This window comes from Mastigoproctus giganteus, chromosome 8 (genome assembly GCF_048544385.1).
Source record: "Mastigoproctus giganteus isolate SK-2022 chromosome 8, ASM4854438v1, whole genome shotgun sequence".
NCBI lineage: Eukaryota > Metazoa > Arthropoda > Arachnida > Uropygi > Thelyphonidae > Mastigoproctus > Mastigoproctus giganteus.
Window position 1 is genome coordinate 37,439,470 of NC_143582.1, and position 20,247 is coordinate 37,459,716.

At 35.8% G+C, this 20,247-nt stretch overlaps 1 protein-coding gene across 2 annotated transcripts in view; it reads right to left on the reverse strand.

Moving 5' to 3' along the window:
• The window catches only part of Hcs (holocarboxylase synthetase-like protein), a 102,713-nt gene extending 86,074 nt beyond the window's left edge, over positions 1 to 16,639 (reverse strand). For both annotated transcript variants that reach the window (XM_090379864.1, XM_090379863.1), the window contains exons 1-2: positions 16,461 to 16,639; positions 615 to 911 (exon numbers count right to left, since the gene is read on the reverse strand). In XM_090379864.1, the coding sequence (XP_090235990.1) occupies positions 615 to 869 (255 nt within the window). In that variant the 5' untranslated portion in view covers positions 870 to 911; positions 16,461 to 16,639. The remainder of the gene's footprint in view (positions 1 to 614; positions 912 to 16,460) is intronic.
• Positions 16,640 to 20,247: the final 3,608 nt, after the last annotated feature.

The window sequence follows — 20,247 nt, forward strand, 5'->3', positions numbered from 1 at the left end:
AACCCACACTAAGGAAAAATTTATTTATATTTAGGAAGGTACAAAAAAAATCACAGATTTTTATCTTTTTTATCTTCAGCTAATGCGGGCTCGTTATTTTGTTCCATACTGTATATACAAATATGCATATTAACGGAAACGTTCAAGACAGGTCACCTCTCCCGCTACAGTTTCCTTAGACTGTAGTAGCAACTATTGTAAACATTCAAAAAGATTCAATAAAATTAAATATATTCATTATGTGGTTTTTAGTCAACATATTCCTTTGTCATAATATATATAAACAGTCTCCCGAATTTAACTACTCATCAGGCGTTAACCCTTCTTCCAAATGCTTTTCCTGACAAATTTTTGACAAATATATAAAATAACATAAATAAATGAATTAAAAAACACGTATAAGAAATTAAACAGTAATTAGATTTCTAAATAAAAAATACAGTTATGGGGAATCTGCCCTGGTTCGCTTTCAGATGATAGGAGAACGATATGTACTTCCCCGTATAGCAAGCAATATGATCCAATAATTCTAGAAAATCATTAATTGAAAACATACTTCTAAAATAACTAAATAATTAAAAGGAAAGAAAGGAAAAAAAACTAAACTCTTTTACCTTTGGAATGGTACTGGTAGCCCTCTTCCTGCCTTTCTCGACAAGCGATTTTACATCCTCGATGTCTTCGGGATCAACAAACCTGGAGGAATAGGTTGGGAAAAGATCGGCAGAAGCCGAAACATTGCTCGGAGCCTCGTGCCAATGAAAGACAACGCTGCCGAGCTGCACGTGTTCTCGGAGGATTCGTAACAAACGCACTCGCTGTCGATGTTGCACCAGTGTTAGCAAGGCGTAACAGACCGTGAGAAGCATGGCTCCTCCTCCCTCTCCCTGACCGATGTTACGGTGATGTCACTGTAGGGAAAGAGATAGCAACAGTTATGATTCAGCGTTCAAGAATTTCCAACTGGCTTTCGTCCTCTCTTTTCCTTACTTTTTAATCTACTTTTTAATTTTGATCTTTTTGTCACAAGGAAAGAAATAGAAATGATACTATCGCTTCGTTGCACATGGTCAGTTACCTGAATATTTCCCGAAACTCATTTCCGTCGAATAAAAGAACATGCAACAAAAAAAAAGGAAAAGCAGAAAAATGGAGGATCATGACAATTAGATTGCTGAAATAGCAGATATACAAATAAGATTATAAAAAGAAATTATCTTAGAACAACACATTAATTATTTGTTCTTATAAATATGAAATAACTATTTCGTAATTATATTTAATTATATCTAAGCAATACTACTCAGTATCACTAAAAACTCTAACCTTTTGGAATCATTAATTTTTCAAACAAAAATCGGTTTTCTATAGAAGAGAAAATAATCCATCCGTTTCTAGAGCAGACTGAAAATTGAAAAATTATCTGGCTTTTTGTTTGCCATTCCGGTTCAGAATATTTTCAGAAATTGGTGAAAAGTTATAATTAGCCATACCAGTATCAAGTTCTCAGATTACATTTGAGAAAAATCTATAAGCTATTTCAAAATTTTGTTTACATCTACTATCACTATCCGAAGTTCCGGTTTTGTTTACCTCAACTATCATATTGTACTCCATACTTTCTAAATTGTGAAAGCAAAAGGTATGCTACCATGGGCTCAATCGGGTAATCACAAACCTCTTATATTTCTGATGGTTTGCCAGACGTCCTGGTTTTCACTGTATTGCCTACGTGTCCCGTAATTTTTTTTTTTTTTTTTTTTTAAGGACGAATAAATGTCCAGTTTTTCCGAAATTTTAAATGTAATGTTTCACCCACAGGTTTTCTAAATGATCTGTTTATGCTCTGGGGGTGACCACATAAGTCACCCCCAGAGCATAAACAGATCATGCTCTGGGGGTGAAACAGAGTTTATAACTAATCATTTCAACATCATATAACCCAAGGGACTCACATCTGGTGAATATGGGCTTGACAAACCCAGGGTCCTGAGCTGGATATCATCATTCTTCTCTTTCTTAGTGATTCATTTCTACTTCTTTCTCTCAGGGTAACTTGGGAATTTTTTTTTTTTTTTTTTTTTTGACTGGTGCAGCACAAGCGTCAGCTTCTTTGCACCATATGGCTAATAATAATCTCAAACTGGATCACCAAATACGACTTTATAAAAGGCATTCGCATTTGTTGCTTGAAAAACCACTTACGCGCATAAGTTCACAGAGAGCCGATTTTAAGAAAATAAGATGGCAGCTAGGCATATAGTTCCCTTCCTTCTCTTCTCCCAGAGTCGGCTTAAGGCACGAGCGACCATTTCCCCCGAACAGGGCGCCAAAATTTAGGGGGCGCAAAATACCTCGAAAATTCACTGATTTGTTGTAAATTTCAAGTCGGAGAGGGCGCACCAAAAAATCTCGCACAGGGCGCTAATAGACCCTGGGGTTCGCTTCTGCTTCTCCTATAAATGATTTTAGTGGTCCAGATGTTGAGTGCAATCCTGCAAAGCACCCTCTTGTAGGTTAAAAGACAGAATTCCAAGAGGGCAATCTGTGTTGCACGGTGGGACAACCTGCCTTGCAGTCTCCACTGATCTTGCTCAAGGATACAATATTATTTTAGTTACTAGTTTGTCGAACATTCCAATTTTGTTCTTTAGAAGATGTAACCTACAAGTTATTGAAATTAAACGAAGCGTACTTCCACGTTAATCATAGTGTAGTGTGCTATGCAGAATATTTAAATAAGCAATTACTATAAACTGAATGCTTCAAAAACTGCATCAGACGATAGAAATGCTTAAATTGCATAAAATTTTTTTCCCTTAAATGTTTGCATAATTTTAACAATCACAAATTCAGGGCAAAGAAATTATTATTTAATATCATTTAAAGGCGAAATGTTTGAAATATATAAAACGACCCTTGAATGCCTACAAAAATGGGCTGTATCCTTTAATAAATTCATATTTATTGAATGGATACTTTTAAAAAGTACACCAGTTAGGAGGAAGTATAACTGTGTGTAAAATTATTATTTATGGAATTTTAAATTGACGAAAACTTATTATTTAATCTGTTTTCTTTGCTTAAAAATTTAATTTTAGAAGAGCCATGATTTAAGAGATCTTGCTATAACCACTGGTCTTCATTTTCTCCGAAGTTTGTATTTTTAGAGCAGACCTCGGAAATTTAAAAATTATCTGGCTTTTTGTTTGCCATTCTATTTTCATAAATTGGTGAAAATATATTAATTGTATGCGGGAAAAAAAAAAAAAAGAAAAAAGTACAATTTTGTAATTTACATCTACTATTTTACTCGCACTAAAAATTATTATTTTTTTTAATAAATTTTTTCCTCCGGAATACAGCTTTAAACACATCTTATTAATTGAAATGGGTGATTGAAATGCAACTCCGTCATTTTTATTATCAAAATATGATAACGGCAGGAAAATTTTCAATAAAAGATGATTAAATAAAGTCTTTTGTTTCCTGACATATTATTATAATATTATTTTATTTTTCAAATATATTAAACTACCCACACTGGCCAAAAAAAAAAAAAAAAAAAAAAAAAAAAAATATATATATATATATATACTGTAATTAAAAATACAAACGAACCTCTGTATTAAGACAGTCAACCAAAAGAAGTGCAAATAAATGCAAAGAGATGGAAAGAAAACTGTGGCGTGCAGGGATGAGGTGTTGCCTCATCGAGTACAAAGATTTCACAGGCTGTTCTGCAGAAATCTGAACCCAGGATGGGGAAAACATGTGATCTCTCGGCGCCTCCGTAGCCAGGTGGGAAGGAGCAGCAGTGCGTAGCACACGCTTCTTGATTAGACCGGGGTTCGAGCCCGTCACCACCAAATACGGAGGATGCGGAAAGGTCAGGGAATGACCACCGCATATCCCGGAGCAATATGGCCTTAGTTGCTAATGCTCCTAAAAACCAAATAACAACAACAACAATGTGATCTCTCAAGACTTTGAAAAAGGTCTTATTCCGGACCCACATTTAGCAGGAGTCACGATTCAAGAAATGAAAGACAGCACAGCTGGTTTTTCAAAAGCATCCATCTCAAAGATTTTTAATGACTGGAGAGCAAGCAGTTCTTCCACATCTCAAAGGCGTAAATGTGGCAGAAAAACAATACTTCAAGAGTGAAGCCGCCGTACTCTAAGACGGACTGTATAGAAAAACAAGATATCAAGTGTGCAGCAAATAACATCTGAATTCAACCAAGTCCAGAACTGCCCTATTCAACCCGTTCACAATGGGCAGGAAATTGAAGAAATTGGCAGTTGCCTGCCTATTCGGAAGTCACTTATTTCGGAGAAAAACAGAAAAAATCCGCTTGAAGTAGTGCCGAGAATGTCGTGATTAGGTAGTGGAAGAAAGTTATATGGTCAGACGAATCACGATACTGTACTTTTGTTTTCACTGATGGTAGGCAGAGAGTGAGGTCAGAACCTTGTTAAGACAAACCAAGCATTTGGAGGTGGTATCGTGGTATGGGGAATGGTTTGTTGGCGTAGACTGAGACCGGTGGAAGGTCGAACGCCATTGAGGGAACACCTGAATTTTATATTAGATATACTACATTCTGCAATGTTACTATTATCTCGAAGGTGATGACCACTTTATGGATGATAATGTAACGGCGCATCGTGCAAGAATGGTCCGGAGAACATGACACAGATTTCCGCAATATTCCCTGGACCCAACATTAATCCAGGGAATATTGTCGCATTACGGCTTTTACTGAGAATATGTGGGATATGATGGATGGAGAGACCTAGCAACCAATTTCTCTTCTTTTATCTTCCTCGCAGCTGCGCGATATTTTTTGGAAGAATGGTTACAATTAGACCAAAACGCACTAAAATATCTCACAGAATCCATGCTGCGCCGCACAGTTCCCGTTATTCGAAACAAAAGAGGCCCGATTAGATACTGAACAAAGGTTAGTAATTTTTTTTGCTCAGTGTGTTTTCTTGTTTATAAATATTTCAGTTACAATTTTAAAGCACATATTATCTAAACATGGCAAAGTTCTCATGGTACCATTTCCCCCCCCCCCCAATTGTCCCGTATATTTTACTCTTTAAAACAAATTTTGTGTTGGGACCGTGAGCAGGACTGTGCAATGGTACATCGGTACATGGCTAGCTTTTGAAGATTCATCTTTTGTTATACTGTGCTTAATTACAACCAGGTTCGGCTTCAAGTCTTTTGGAAGGTTTGGCCGCACCTGAACCTAAGAAGACCCGTATAAGTCGAATTTTAAAAATTAATTTTCATGCTGCAGAAATTCCAGCTGGTGCTGGTGAGTTTGATTGGCAGCCCTGTAGGAAATCGTCAAATATGGAAATATTCTGCCCACTTTGTATTAAATTACAAGCACAACTGGGATATATAATTTTCTTAACTATTCACCAAAACATATAAGCCGTAATGTGATAACCTTAATACATGCTAAACTTTAGCATCTATTAATTAAAGTTATTACATTACGGCTTGAACTTCCATGTTGTAAAAGACATAAGCGCTAGGCATAAAAAATACAAAACAGATTTTAAAGAACAGTTGAAAGAATTCTAATTCTAATTTATATGCGTATATAAATTAAATTTAAAACTTGAGGTGCCACAAAGCACCGATTTAAAAGAAGTCGTTTCAATGTATCTTTAACTTCAACGATCATGTACAGTACACGGAATAGCAGGAAACCGCCTTACAGCTTTATCGCTAAGCGATGTACAGTATGTTCATAAATAGATGCATTATCTGCATTCAAAGAACTCTATTCTTACATTTTTTTAGAAGTGTACGATGCTCTCAACACATTGTGCTATTCTGATATCCAATACAGTCTTCGGCGAAAACGTTTCTTGTAAGAAGCTAATTGAACTACAGTTTAATTAAACTATTTAGTGTATATACATTTGTATATTTCTAATAAATATATTGATTAAAAACTATCTAAAATAAAAGAATAGGTCAAGTTCTATTTTAAAATTTCCATCAATATGAGCTACAATTATTTTCCCCTCGCTCCCCTTCCCAGAATAATGAAAATAATTATTTAAACGAGGGAGAGAGAAGGGGGCTTCAGTCGAGGCTGTAGTTATTATTATTAGCCATATGGTGCAAGGAAGCCTGCAGCTTATAGTCAGCCGATCTTAGGTGGAGGAAGTAGAATGTTCTCTGTGAATTATTCCGGAATTTTCAGTCCGTACAATATCAAGGATCATTGCACCTATTATATAATAATAATAATCTGACAGCCACCTAATGGGAAGTGGCGTCAATTGCGTCATTTCCGTAAAAAAAAAATCGTTAACAATCAATTGCGTCATTTCCATCACCATAAGAAAATTTCGTTACCAGTCGATTTTACCTTAGTGCCGCCATAGATGTTTTCATATCAAAATATCCAAACCAAGAAATCAGCAGCCAATAAACATGAAAATAATAAGCAACGTTTACAGTAAATGCAATGTTATCAAGGTCCTAGAACCAAGTGGCATAACTATGGCTGGTTGGCTTGTTAATTTTGGTGTGACTACTTTGGTCATGGCCAATCCTATTATAATTCAGGGGGCTCCTGGTGCTAGCATTAATATTAGAGAAAACGACAGTAGGGAGGAACTCTTTACCTGGATTGAGGGCTCTCCTATGTTTGGATTTAGGGTCCTTTTAGATCTGGGGAAGAAGTGCAATGCACCCTTAAGGACTGACCCTGATTTTGGCAATAGTGAGCGTATCACTTCACAGTCTTTATCATGTATCGGCTGTACAAGAGCTTGTGTGGAGAGGGCTGGGTTCAATTCTTGCTGTCCCTGGAGAAACTGAAGTTCCTCTTCAATCAAGGGTGCAGTAAGATGATCTCAGGAGGAAGAAACAGGCTTTATTCCCACATTTAGTCTGGATTTTTCAGCCCGCACAACATGCATCGGTTTGTGAACGCACTTCAACAGACAAAATAGCATATTTTCCTGGCAATAAGCCACATATATGTCTTAGTTTTAGAGGGGAAAATTTTCATTGCATATATTAAAAACATATATTCACAAATGCTTATCAAACAAAATGTCAGTGTACAATGAATCTTTTATTGTCGCAGAAGGGCAAAAATTCATCATCGCTGCTATTGTTATTACTAATGTTATTATCTGAACTTTTACTTTCTTCACCACCTTTACCTTCTTCAATGTCAATAAAAGCCCTGTTGATTCATATTTCTTGAAAGACTTGCTTGTGTTTTGCTAACTTTCACGAATTTTTCATCCATTCATACACCTCTGAAATTGTTGGTTACTTTGTTCATGCTATTAGCATCAAATCGTGATCTGGTGCCTCAATTCATTTAGTTCACTCCTCAAGCATGAATGACAATGGATTGGTTAATTGTGATGGCTGCAGCTAGCTAATGCCTCCTGGATTTAAAACTAATTATGTGTTTAATCCACAACCATCCTTTTTGTTTCCACCATGACATATGATCTCAACTAGTTACACACTACAAGCTAACGTGTTCAGAAGGCCACCAGCAAATTCCGACCATACTTTCTCTAGAGATAAAAACAGTACTGTGTGCATGAAGTATACATTCAGCCTATAGGATGAAAGGAAAATTTTAGGAAGCGTTTTTCCATGGAAAAAATGTACATCCATGGTCTGGAAAATACAGTAAAATATGCAGATATGGGAACAAGCTAGAGTAACTTTAAATAATAATTTTAATTTTTTTACAAGTGTTTCTATAAGGGTTGATCTGAATGTCATGCAGGCGCTAAAAAAATTCGGAATAACTCACAGAGAGGGATGAACTCTACTCCATTCACCTTGAGATGGTCTAGTTACAGTCCCAATCAAAGACGACTTTCAGAATCACTCCAGTCTCAGATATAATTTTAACTCAAACTTCTCCTTAGGATACGAGAATCCACTGTCACAAAGAACCACAACCAAGTTTCCACTTCTGGAATTAATCCACAGTACGTACATGTCCTTTGTGAGTCCTGGTAGTAAATGCTATTAATATTGGATCACTGTTATTTTTTACTTTTACAATATTCAAAGAATAAATTCGCAATTTCTTTTATTTTGATAACCATACACAATTATAACTATGTCACTTCAACAGCAACACTTTACTTCCACTCTCAAACAGCAGTTGCAGAGGCACATCCAGGGTGGTGGAGTGAGGGAAGGATAAAGTCCCCCGCAAAAACACTTTGTTATATTACCATATTTGACGACATATAAGACACTTTTTTTCCAGAAAAATGTCTTGAAAAATCACCCTGCGTTCTATATGCGGAAGTGAGCCCTCCCCCATCAGCATCGGGACGAGTGCCCAGGTTGAATTTCACCGTTCGGTCAAAATATTTTAATTTCTGAAGGATAACGGGACACCCTAGGATACTTTTGGGCTTGCAGAGTTGTTCGGAATCTGTTCCAAGAAGTTTCGAAAGCCAAGGAACACAGGAAAAGTCTTAGAAGGCGATGGAAGCTTCAAGATTCTTCTTCAGGTTTCTCAATAGTTTGCCGATCTTTTAAAAGGTGGCACGACCAGCTGGCCAGATAGTTCTGTGCAGGCTTTCATGATGTTGAGTGTGTCTCCATGTACGGTAGTGTACAATTGTGTGTGAAGTAACTATAATCATGACAATGAATTGTAATCATTGTTGGTGACTGAAATAAAATAAAGAACGGTGTTAATTGTAAACCAGTTGTTTTTAATCAGAAACTTGTTTTGTAAAAATATTGTTTAATCTTGGCGTTTGATATTATTGTAAAGTATTTTACACTCAGAAAATGGCTGCAGGAGAAAAGAGGTTGAGTTACACTATTGGATATAAACTAAACATACAGATCACGCTAAAAAACATGGTAACAGAGCTACGGAAAGGTTTATTGGGCCACCACCTATGGAAAAAATGATACGCATCTGGCGGAAGAAAAAGAATTTCAAGCTGCTAAAAAAAAGTAAACATAACCTTCATCGTCCTGCCCCACATTGGCCAGAACTTGAAGAAGATATAAAAAAGTGGGTAGTAGGTGAAAGGAATTTAGGAAGAAGTGTTTCTACCAAAATGATTATGCATAAGACCAGGATATTAGCAAAAGGATGAGGAATTCTAAATTTTTCTGGAACAGAAGGTTGGTGTTACCGATTCATGCAAAGGCATGGTTTATCAATGTGTACAAAAACATCAATTGCACAAAAATTACCAGCAGATTATGAAGAAAAAAATACTGGAATTCCATAAATTTATAATTAAGGCACGAAAACGAACTTCTTTTGAAGTTGGCCAAATATGAAATATGGATGAGGTCCCATTAACTTTTGATGCACCTTCCAACAAAACTGTGAATATCAAAGGGTCTAAAACGGTGTCAATAAAAACCACCGGGCATAAGAAAACACATTACACAGTAGTTTTGGCCTGCTGTGCTGATGGCACAAAACTACCACCATTTTTAATATTTAAAAGAAAAACTCCACCTAAGGAAAAAATTCCAGAAGGTGTATTTGTTCATGTTCATCCAAAAGGATGGATGGATGAATCCAGAATGAATTTATGGCTCCAAAAAATATGGGCAAGGTGTCCCGGTGGTCTCTTAAGGAAACCATCTCTTCTCATTTGGGACTAGTTCAGAGCCCATAGAACTGAAGTCATTAAAAAGAGGGTGAGGGTATTGAATACACGGGTAGTTGTCATTCCTGGTGGACTAACAAGCCAATTGCAGCCTTTGGATGTGTCCATAAACAAGCCATTTAAGCAAAATATGAGAGAACAGTGGAACAAATGGATGGGAGAACCCGATCATGACCTCACACCCACAGGAAGAATGAAGAAGCCCGCCATTGCACAGGTGTGTGAATGGGTTAAGGAACCTTGGAGAAATATAAGGGGTAAAATACTTATAAAGTCTTTCAAGAAGACTGGAATTAGTAATGCCCTTAATGGTACTGTGTTATTTGAAGACAGTAATACCAACATTAGTGAGGTAGAATTTTGGGATTTGAAGGCATTTTTTTTTTGGTTTTCAAAATGACTGAACTTTCCCTTTGCAGAACACTAATGTTTTTTACCATTCCCTCACTGTCTTTTTGTTCATTTTCAATTCTACATGCTTCATATAAAATATTTTCTAATGTAGCTAAGATTCTTTTATTTCTTTAGAAAACAGGCCTTGCATGTCGGGTTGCATATTATCCAAGTTTCCTGCGACGGCCAACTAACTGGTTAAAATGATTCTTTTATTTCTCTTTTAAATTTCTGTATTGGTAAATTAATAATAATAATAATTTAAAATGTATTATTATACAGTATTAGTATTTTTCTTTCTGTTCTGATCACACGTTTAGGATGAGCTTTTTCTACTGTACACATTAAATGCCTAAATACATTAAAACTTTTTTTCCTTAATCTTCTTTTCTAAAATGGGGTGCATCCTATATGCCCATGTGTCTTATATGCTGTTAAATATGGTATATAATTGTACTGACATGTGTTTTGGCCCTTGAAAAAGCTACCAATTTGGAACACGTGAACTCCTCCCTCTCAAAAAAAAAAATAAAACAATTTCTGCGTGTGCCACTGGGTAGTTGTAAGGTTACACTTCCACAAAATCATCCATACTGGTTTGTTAGTGACATATTGTCACTAACAAACCAGTATGTGCACAATGCTGTTTATCTTCGCATGCAGAATGGTAGTGGCATAGATGCATCCATCTATTTCAAATTCTGTGATTTAATTAAATTAAACAATGCACTTTAGTTACTTTTATTGGATTTTAATAACAATTTAAATATAACATGTATTTAATATTTCTGATTTGATTAATATAAGAAAACAATAATAATTCATGATTTTTGTATTTAGAAAACTGATAAAAAAAAATAAAAAAAACATTAATGTGTGAACGGAGAACATATCAGTTCTGTGCATCCGCTATACTGCCAATTCATTATTCCAATCATTTCCAGCAAAAAACAATATTTGGTTCTTCAGCTAAAATATATTGTATGTGAATAGCTTAATGTGATATGTATGAAAAACAGTAGTAATAAGCTGGATTTCTATTAGTCCAATTTTAATGAAATTTGGAATGCCTCGGTAAATCATTTTAAAAGACTCAGATATAAAAGTTCATGAAAATCCATCTACTGGGAGTTGAGTTATTATGTGTGGGTGGTTGAAGGACATAGTGAAGGTATTATCTTAATTTTGTGGTGATCTATAATTGATGTTTACTTAGTACCTCTATATAAAGAATAAAATTATATACTGTATATATATATAATTTGTATTATGAAATGTCATTTTTATAATTATATTATTGTAATAAATATCATATAACATATATATTTTTTAATATTATATATATATATATATATATATATTTTGAGAAAATTGAGTACGGGTGCTGCAAAATAAAATAAATTACTTAGGGGTGCTGTTATTAAAAAAAAGGTTTAAAACCACTGTGCTAAAGCATCTCAAAATCACTCAGCACACTTGTATTGCTAAGTAGTATATCTTATTCAAGTATATAAAGGGCTGTTAAAAAATTAAACATCTAAGGTTACGAGATTTTCAAACTTTAAATCAGGATATACAGCAAAATTCTGGGATATCTGCCAGGAGGAGGATGTGATGCGTAGGCTATGAACACATGTAATGTGTTCATAGCCTACTATAGTACTACTTATAGAGTATTCTAGTAGGCTGGGATGTGTTACATTTGTACATGACACGAGTAGGGTCACACCAGCTTTTCAGGGATAAAAATAGCAAAAAAAACAAAAAAAAACAAATTCTGGAGATGAAAAAATTTAGACAAAAAGCACTGTGTGTGCACGTGTTAAATGCCAAAGAAACTAGGGCTCAGGATCAATATACTATATCTGTAAAAACTGTGTATATTCTGTGGTTGTTTTGCCTTTCTAAACATAAAATCTAAGTTTCCAGGAGGGACAAAACTATGAAAATCTCACTTACAACCAACTAACTTGGTCAAGCTTCAAAAAATCCATAAAAACTCCTTGCCTCATCAATAGGATTCAAACCCATGCTTTTTCCACCCAGTGTGGGGGAAGATGGTAATTATATCCACGTGCTATCTGCAAGGTCAAAATGCACATCAAATAGAAAGATGGAGGCATTTCCAAGACCCATCTATAAAAGCCAAGCATGATGCAATTTTTATTTCCTTGGCTTTTCAAGGCCATCCTAATCTATAATTTTATTTTTGGTTTAAGTAAAATTATCAATCAGTTAAATTTAGGAAAACACAAAAATCCAAATACAGGTACAATTATCATATTTTATGTAAGGAAAAATATATATAAGAACTCAAAAATCAAAATACATTTTACATTAAAAATGCCATATAATCCTATTCATAATCATGTCCGTTCTTCATTAGAGTAAGTGATTTTAGTGCTGAGAGTGAAGCACAATATTCTGTAAATTTAATGTAATAAAATGTTATTATTTCTCAAAATAAATATTTCTTCAAAACAGTATACATATAATAAAAACCAATATTTTTATCATATATGAAATACTAATAAATATTCTATTAGTATAGAACATCAGATTATTCTATGATGAACATTCTATAAATAATAATCTCCTGATTGGTAGAATAATCATATTGAATATTCTAGAAATAGAATTCTAGATAGAAATACTGAATAATATTCAATATTTCTAACATGTTAACATATTTCTAACGTCACTGATATTTACCATATTTATCATCGATGCTCGTTACAAATAATCTATCAACACTGAACATTAGATGATTATTTATGGTCATCCTTTTCATATATATAGTATATATAAATTCATTTATAATATCTCTGAATAGATCAATAAGAACACCTATTATGAAATTACAAAGGAACAAAAAAAATCTATAAGCTTAAAAATGAATTTTAAACTGAGGAAAATAGTCATCCATGCAACTAAACGTGTCACGAAAGGTCATGCAACTACTGAAGGGTTAAATGATTTTATTCCTTTTGCAGAAATAGTTATAAAAAATGTAGGTTTGGTTTTTCCATTTTATGTAGTTCTTAACAATGAAAATTCCATAAAACTGTGGACCATATTGAAAGACTTGCCTTTTAAAATACTACACTGATAATACAGTATTTTCAATGTGAAGAATGTTCATATATTTATATTTTTCAATAAAATTTATTTTTTTTTGTCTTCTCAGTGGATTGTATATAACAAGCTCTAGAGTTAAAATAAACATTATTAATGTGTTACTTATTCTAATTTATTTATTGATGAATTGATATTTGGTGAACTGTACCTTGGATGAATTGTATCTTTGGTGAATTTTTACAGATCCAATGGGCACTGTGGTTAATGATAGTAATCAGGGTGTGCTCTAGATAATCTAGGCAGATGGACTGAAAAATGTCAGTTGATGTTCAATATTTAATGCAAGGTACTGTATTTCAGTAATCTCAGAATAAAAATCATTTAGGTGGTTCTAAATCCAAAATAGTAGCCTACGGAAAAGATTTAGAGTTTGACATGAACCCCAGGGGCTCACATCTGGTGAGTATGGGCTTGGCACACCCAGGATCCTGAGCTGGATATCATCATTCTTCTCTTTCTTGGTGATTCCCTTTTGACTCTCTCAGGGTAACTCAGGAATTTTTTTTTGGCTGGTGCAGCATAAGCCTCAGGCTTCCTTGCACCATATGGCTAGTAGTAATAATAATAAAGAAATGATAATAATAATTCTCTGAGCAGTTCAAAGAGGCTGCTAGAATAGCTCATAGTGTTCTGTCAATGATATATACAGGAATGTTAACAGGGATAAAGAGGTGATTATCCCATTGTAGGAGATAATGGTCCAGCACCCCCTCCACCCATACTTCTCCTTCAACCCATGCACGGTACTAAGTACTATAGGTTTTGATACCTTTCGTGTTTGGGGTTTTCATAAAAAAAAAAAAAAAAAAAAAAGGCTACACTTGAAATACTATATACAGGTTTGGAAACCTCATATTAGGAAGAACACAGACCTACTGGAAAGGGTGCAGTGAAGAGAAACAAGATTAGTTAGGGGTGCAAAAGGATATTTTTACCAAGACACACCAGGGTTCTGTAAATTGTAATGGAATTAGGCATCCGCAGAATGACCTAAGTGAAGTGTATAAGGCTTTAAAAGAGTTAAATGAACTAAATGCTGATAGCATATTTATTCTTTCTTAGGTGAAACACATAGGGGACATATAAATTGAAATTCAAAAAGCACAGATGCAGACTAGATGTGTGGAAATTTGCATTCAGCCAAAGCATAATCAATTGTTGGAATAAACTTCCACCTATGAATCATACATATAAGCAGTATGATTCATGGTGAGCATTATAGAGTATCAAAGAGACTTAATTATCATCATATTACAATTTATTGTTAACTGCAACAGCCATATGTTTGAACCTCACAAATTCAACTCTAGCTGATGTAGTAAAAAAGATGGAAGAACGAGAGCAATGCAGGTGTGCACAAACAATTGGGTAAGCCAAAATAACTGACAGATAAGAATCGTCAATCCCTGAAGAAAGGCATAAAATGAAACAGAGTAATATCCTTGGAACATTATATTTGATTTTAAAATGTCCTAATGAGTTTCAGTATTTGTCTCTATGGTCTGTAAAAAGCTGCATGGCATGGATTTTCATGTAGAGCTACTGTTTACTTCACACCATCAAATTTCACATCTGGAATTTGCTGGTGTGAAGTAAACATTTATTTGTGCCTAACCCATCGTTCTTGGACCATGCACTAGTGGAGTGGAAACAGATCTTATGGGATTCATTGCACAGTTTTCAGATCATACAGTTGAGTATAGGTGTGAAGAATGTCTGAAGAACAGAGCTTAAAATGGATTGGCACACAACAGAATGTTGTTCTAGTTTTTCATATACATTGGTACTGTCATGTACACACCTGACTTATGTTGTTATTTGTTGTTGTTATTTGGTTTTTAGGAGCATTAGCAACTAAGGCCATATTGCTCCGGGGATATGCGGTGGTCATTGTCTAACCTTTCTGCATCCTCCGTATTTGGTGGTCACAGGCTCGAACCCCGGTCTAATCAAGAAGCATGTGCTACGCACTGCTGCTCCTGCCCACCTGGCTACAGAAGCGCCTCCTGACTTATAAAAGTACGATATTTTATTAATGAACATTCCATTTCATAAAATTTTCCATTTTAAGTCCTGCTGCAGAATATCATCTATGGAAGTGTACTATGGCCAAAGTGAAATTTGCAGGAACAGGGTCATGGTGTGGGCTTCTTAGCATGGTTTGAACTCGGACCACTTGTTTAATGGATATTTTTTAGACAATTCTCTAGTGCTTACACTTGGGCAGTTTGGACAGATATGGGTGCCAGCATGATAATGCTCCGTTCTATCAGGAGAACAGTGTAAAAAGCTGGTTTGAAGAAAACAGAATCCAACTTACTGACCTGCCCAGAGTCGAGACCTGAATTTTATAAAACAAGTTCTGGGATGAATTGGAAAGCCAGATTGAGCTACAACTAGTATGCCCCTTAAAACTCCTTTTTTGATATCATGATAGTGTCCAAATACTTTCTGCAGGGCAGTGTATATGTGTATATATATAAAGTTGGCAGTCTCTCTTTTCTTATACAAATTTAAAATTGGTAGAGTGTGAACAAAGAAAAACATTAATTTTTAATTTGCTGCATTATGAGACTGGAAGGATTTGCATACTCTTATTGTGGTGCTTTAGGGCAAGGAGCCAATATATTGTAGTAATATGTTAATTGTTGCTGAAGCTTAAATATTACGATGTTTAAAAATATGGTTAATAGCATTGTAAACAGAAGAGCCAAATTATATAGTTCGGTTTCAGAATATGTACCGCGGCAACAGGCAATAAGTTGTCAGTATGTGGAGTTTTTAACATTTTGTGTATTCTATGTTTCAGTTGCCTGTTTTTATCGGATGAAAAACCATGCATTTATCCCCCACCGCTCCGGGACACACTTAACTCGCCATGGTCCTACAATTTACAAAGTAAACAGCACTAACATACAGTTTCGGAACAATTTAATAGGCCTTTTCTGTTTTTCATGCGTACCATACTAATCTTAGAAAACGGTACCAATTGTATTTTTGTTAATGTTCTTGAGAATATCTGGTAAAAGAAATCCGGCGTAACTAAAACATTTTTTTTTTTTATTTCGCAGTCTGATTTCCACTGTGGTTTTCTTATTTATAAGTCGATTGTTTTGGCGCATTATCCTACTCGCTTTCACGTTATAAATATAATAGTTTAAAAAAACTCAATTTAAAAAAAAAATCACATTTCAAGAGAAATGACCACATTTTTTTTTATTTACCACTGATCTTAGAAAAGTAAATACAGCACTCACATTTGACGAATACAGGAAATATGAACGAGTATATAAAATACTTAAACGCTAACACGATAGCGCTCATTTACAAAAACAAAAATTGTGCAATATATTTGAATATTTTATCTGCATCCAGTTTTGGGGGAAGGGGGGAACTTGTAAATATATCACAGATGATAAGTGATGCGAGCACTTTCTCCTCCATCATCCATCGCTCGATGCCAGTGCCGTCTACATACGTCCTGAGAATTTAAAAAATATACAGTACAGTAATACGACTAAGAATAAATAAATTTCCATTTATACTCTGTACGGTCACAGAAGTTTGCAACTTCATTGCAATTACTTTATTGCATTAGATAAACCAATATAGAATGTAACATATAGCGGTGTTTTTATTATTTTTTTATATTTTATTTATTATTGGCAGCGTACGGGCACGATCTCGCAGCTTTGCGTGACGGTGTCTTTATTCAGCCAGTTGATGCGATGTTGCCAATTCAGATTAGGTCGATAAAGATATATGAAAATTGGTAATTACTTACGTCTGAGATCATATGAGTGATAATTTTCGTGGTTGGTTTGTTTAAAATATGTATCAAGCCACAGTCAAGACCATGAAACTCATCTTGTCAAATTTACTTCAGTTGAACTTGTCAAGGACAGTGGCGGACCAGGGTATTTTTGCGTCCCGGGCAGAAAGATTTTTTGGCGCCCCTTTACTAAGGATATATAATGTATATATATTTTTTCATGATTTGTAAGGCGCCTCTGTAGCCAGGTGGGAAGGAGCAGCAGTGCGTAGCACACGCTTCTTGATTAGACCGGGGTTCGAGCCCGTCACCACCAAATACGGAGGATGCGGAAAGGTCAGGGAATGACCACCGCATATCCTGGCGCAATATAGCCTTAGTTGCTAATGCTCCTAAAAAAACCCAAACCAAACATGATTTGTAAAATTTGACATCCCTTTATAGAATGGTGTCCCAAGCAAGGGCCCTGTGCCTTAATTCGGCACCGAACAGGCATTATAGTACAAAAAAACAAATCAGATAATTATATGACATAAATGAAACAATTTCAACTTGCAGCTTGGCAGGATAACCAGTTCTTGATCCTTGTTACTTTTATCACTACAAGGCAATGACTGAGATGACCAGGTGTTATTAGATCTGGAGAAGCCTGCACTTTTTAAATTCATATTCACACAGGCTGCTAAATTAGGCAGCATGTGAAAAAACACACAATTATCTAAGCATACTCCCTCCTCCTCCTCTCAGGATAGACTAACATTGCACATTCTGATGTGATCTTCCACCTCACCCTGAAACATTTGGGTTGGTCATGAGAGTGAAATGTTATTTTAATAAAACACTATTCCCAAACAAGTTTTTTTTAACATATCAACAGTCTTCGAAATTAAGTTTTCCTTCATATTTTTACTTAGATTAGGTAACTTATTTAAGTATGCTTAGAACTGGTAGTACCTTAGGCAGTCATTTTGTTTGTCCAGTGAGTGGTGCTGGCCTTGCCAAGACTAACTAACTTTGCCATGGAATGAACAGAGCATATAAAAACTCCTCTTAACTGATGGTAGGTATCCCTCATAGGGATGAATGTGACTTCTTAGTACGCATAGCTCTAGGAAGATAGATACAGCTTCCAGTAATATTAGTATAGGTGGCCACAACAGCTCAGGAACTTTTGTAGGGAGGTTCAACTTGTTCTGATAATGGAAATCAGAATCAGTCCATTTTCATTAGCATTAGTAGAGGCATATGATGCAAGAAAGCAAGCTTATGCAGCATCAGCTATAACAAAAAAAAAAAAAAAACACTTCCACTTCACCCCTCCATTCGTTCGAAATACCTGTCCAGTTGAGCCTTAAATTTATTTAGGCTATCAACTTCAACAACAAGCGATGGAAGTCTGTTCCACCAACCAACAACCCACTGGGCTGAAGGCAAATTTCTGCACATCTATCCTACATCTGTCTTTCCTCAATCTGAATTTATGCCCTCTCAGGTGATTATTCTGAGCAAGAGGAAGAATCCCATTGGCATTGAGCATGCTCAAACCATTCAAGGCTTTATACACCTCTATCAGATCACCTTGCTGGTGCCTAGTCTCCAGACACTGTAATTTGCAAAACTTAAGCCTTTCTTCATAAGAGTACCCCTTTGTTCCAATCACTAATCTTGTTGCCCTTCTCTATACTCGTTCCAGCAGCTCTACATCCTTCTTGAAATGAGGCCTCCAGACCTGTGTACAGTACTCAAGGTGTGGCCTGACCATTGCCTTATACAAGGGAATAATCATCTCCTTATCCCTACTAGAAAAATTCCTGTATATCATTGACAAGACACCATGAGCTACTCTTGAAGCCCGTCTGCACTGCTCAGAGAACTTCATATCTGCCTGCACAATTATCCCCAGGTCCTTTTCATTCTCTACCACTGTCAGTGTAGTACCACAGAGTTGATAGGTTGCTCTGGGGTTGCTGTTTCCCATATGTAGACTTTACATTTGTCAATGTTAAACTTCATTTGCCACCTCTCAGCCCATCTGCTCAACCTTTCCAGATCCTGTTGCAGCAGCATAGTGTCAGTAGTGTCCTTTACAACCCTGCCAACCTTTGTATCATCTGCAAACTTGGACATTAAGCCTGATATACCATCATCAATATCATTTATAAATACAGAAAACAATAATGGACCCCACACTGAACCCTGAGGGACTCCACTAATAATATTAGTCCACGATGAGCAGTGTCCACTGATTACCACTCTCTGTCTTCTCCCCCTCAACCACCCCTTTATTCATAGCAGCAATTTGCCTCCGATGCCACACTGCTCCAATTTGTACAGCAATCTTCCATGCGCAACAGTATCAAAAGCCTTTCTAAGATCCAAGTATATAATATCAAAGTTATTCCCTGCATCCAGTCCTTTTGTAACTGCATCATAGTATCCAATCAAATTGGTCAGGCAAGACTTTCCCTTAACAAAACCATGCTGTGTCCGAGCTATAACTGAAGACTTGTCTAGATAATCCTGCAGTGCTTCTTTAACCAGTGCCTCCATTAATTTTCCTGGAACAGAAGTTAAACTCACAGGTCTATAATTACTTGTGTCGGGCTTTGTTCCTCCTTTGTGAATTGGGGTCACATTTGCACATCTCCAGTCTGTGGGTACCTCCCCTGAGTCCAAGGAAGCTCTCATAATTATGGCCAAGGGTTTGCTTACTTCCTTTGCTGCCTCCTTTAATATAACTGGATAGATCCCATCCACCCCAAGTGCCTTTCTTGTGTTCATCTTCAACAATTTCTCCTCCACTTTACTCTCAGTTATTACAAGATTCTCTAGCTTACTGCCAGAGTTGAATACACCTCTGGCATTTCCCTCACTGAATAACTCCTCATGTCTGAATGTCAATGCAAAATATTCATTTAGTTTGTTAGCTACCTGAGCAGGATCATCAACAGTCGAACCATCGATATCAAGTGGACCAATCTGATTCATCCCCTTCCTTCTAGAGTTTACATAAGTGAAGAACTCTTTGCTGTTTTTCTTTGCATCCCTATGCCTGCCTAATCTCCTTTGTAACTTGGTTACAGATCAACTTGTATCTATCATAAGCTTCTGTGTCACGTGTTAATTTATATGTATCCCATGCATTTTTCTTCTTTGTCATATGTCTCATTAGTTCATCTGACATCCATTTAGTCCTAAACCTTGAACAATATTTCTTAGTTGGTATGTAAAGTCTAGTAGCTTCCAAGATAAGTTCTTTGAATGCTTCCCAT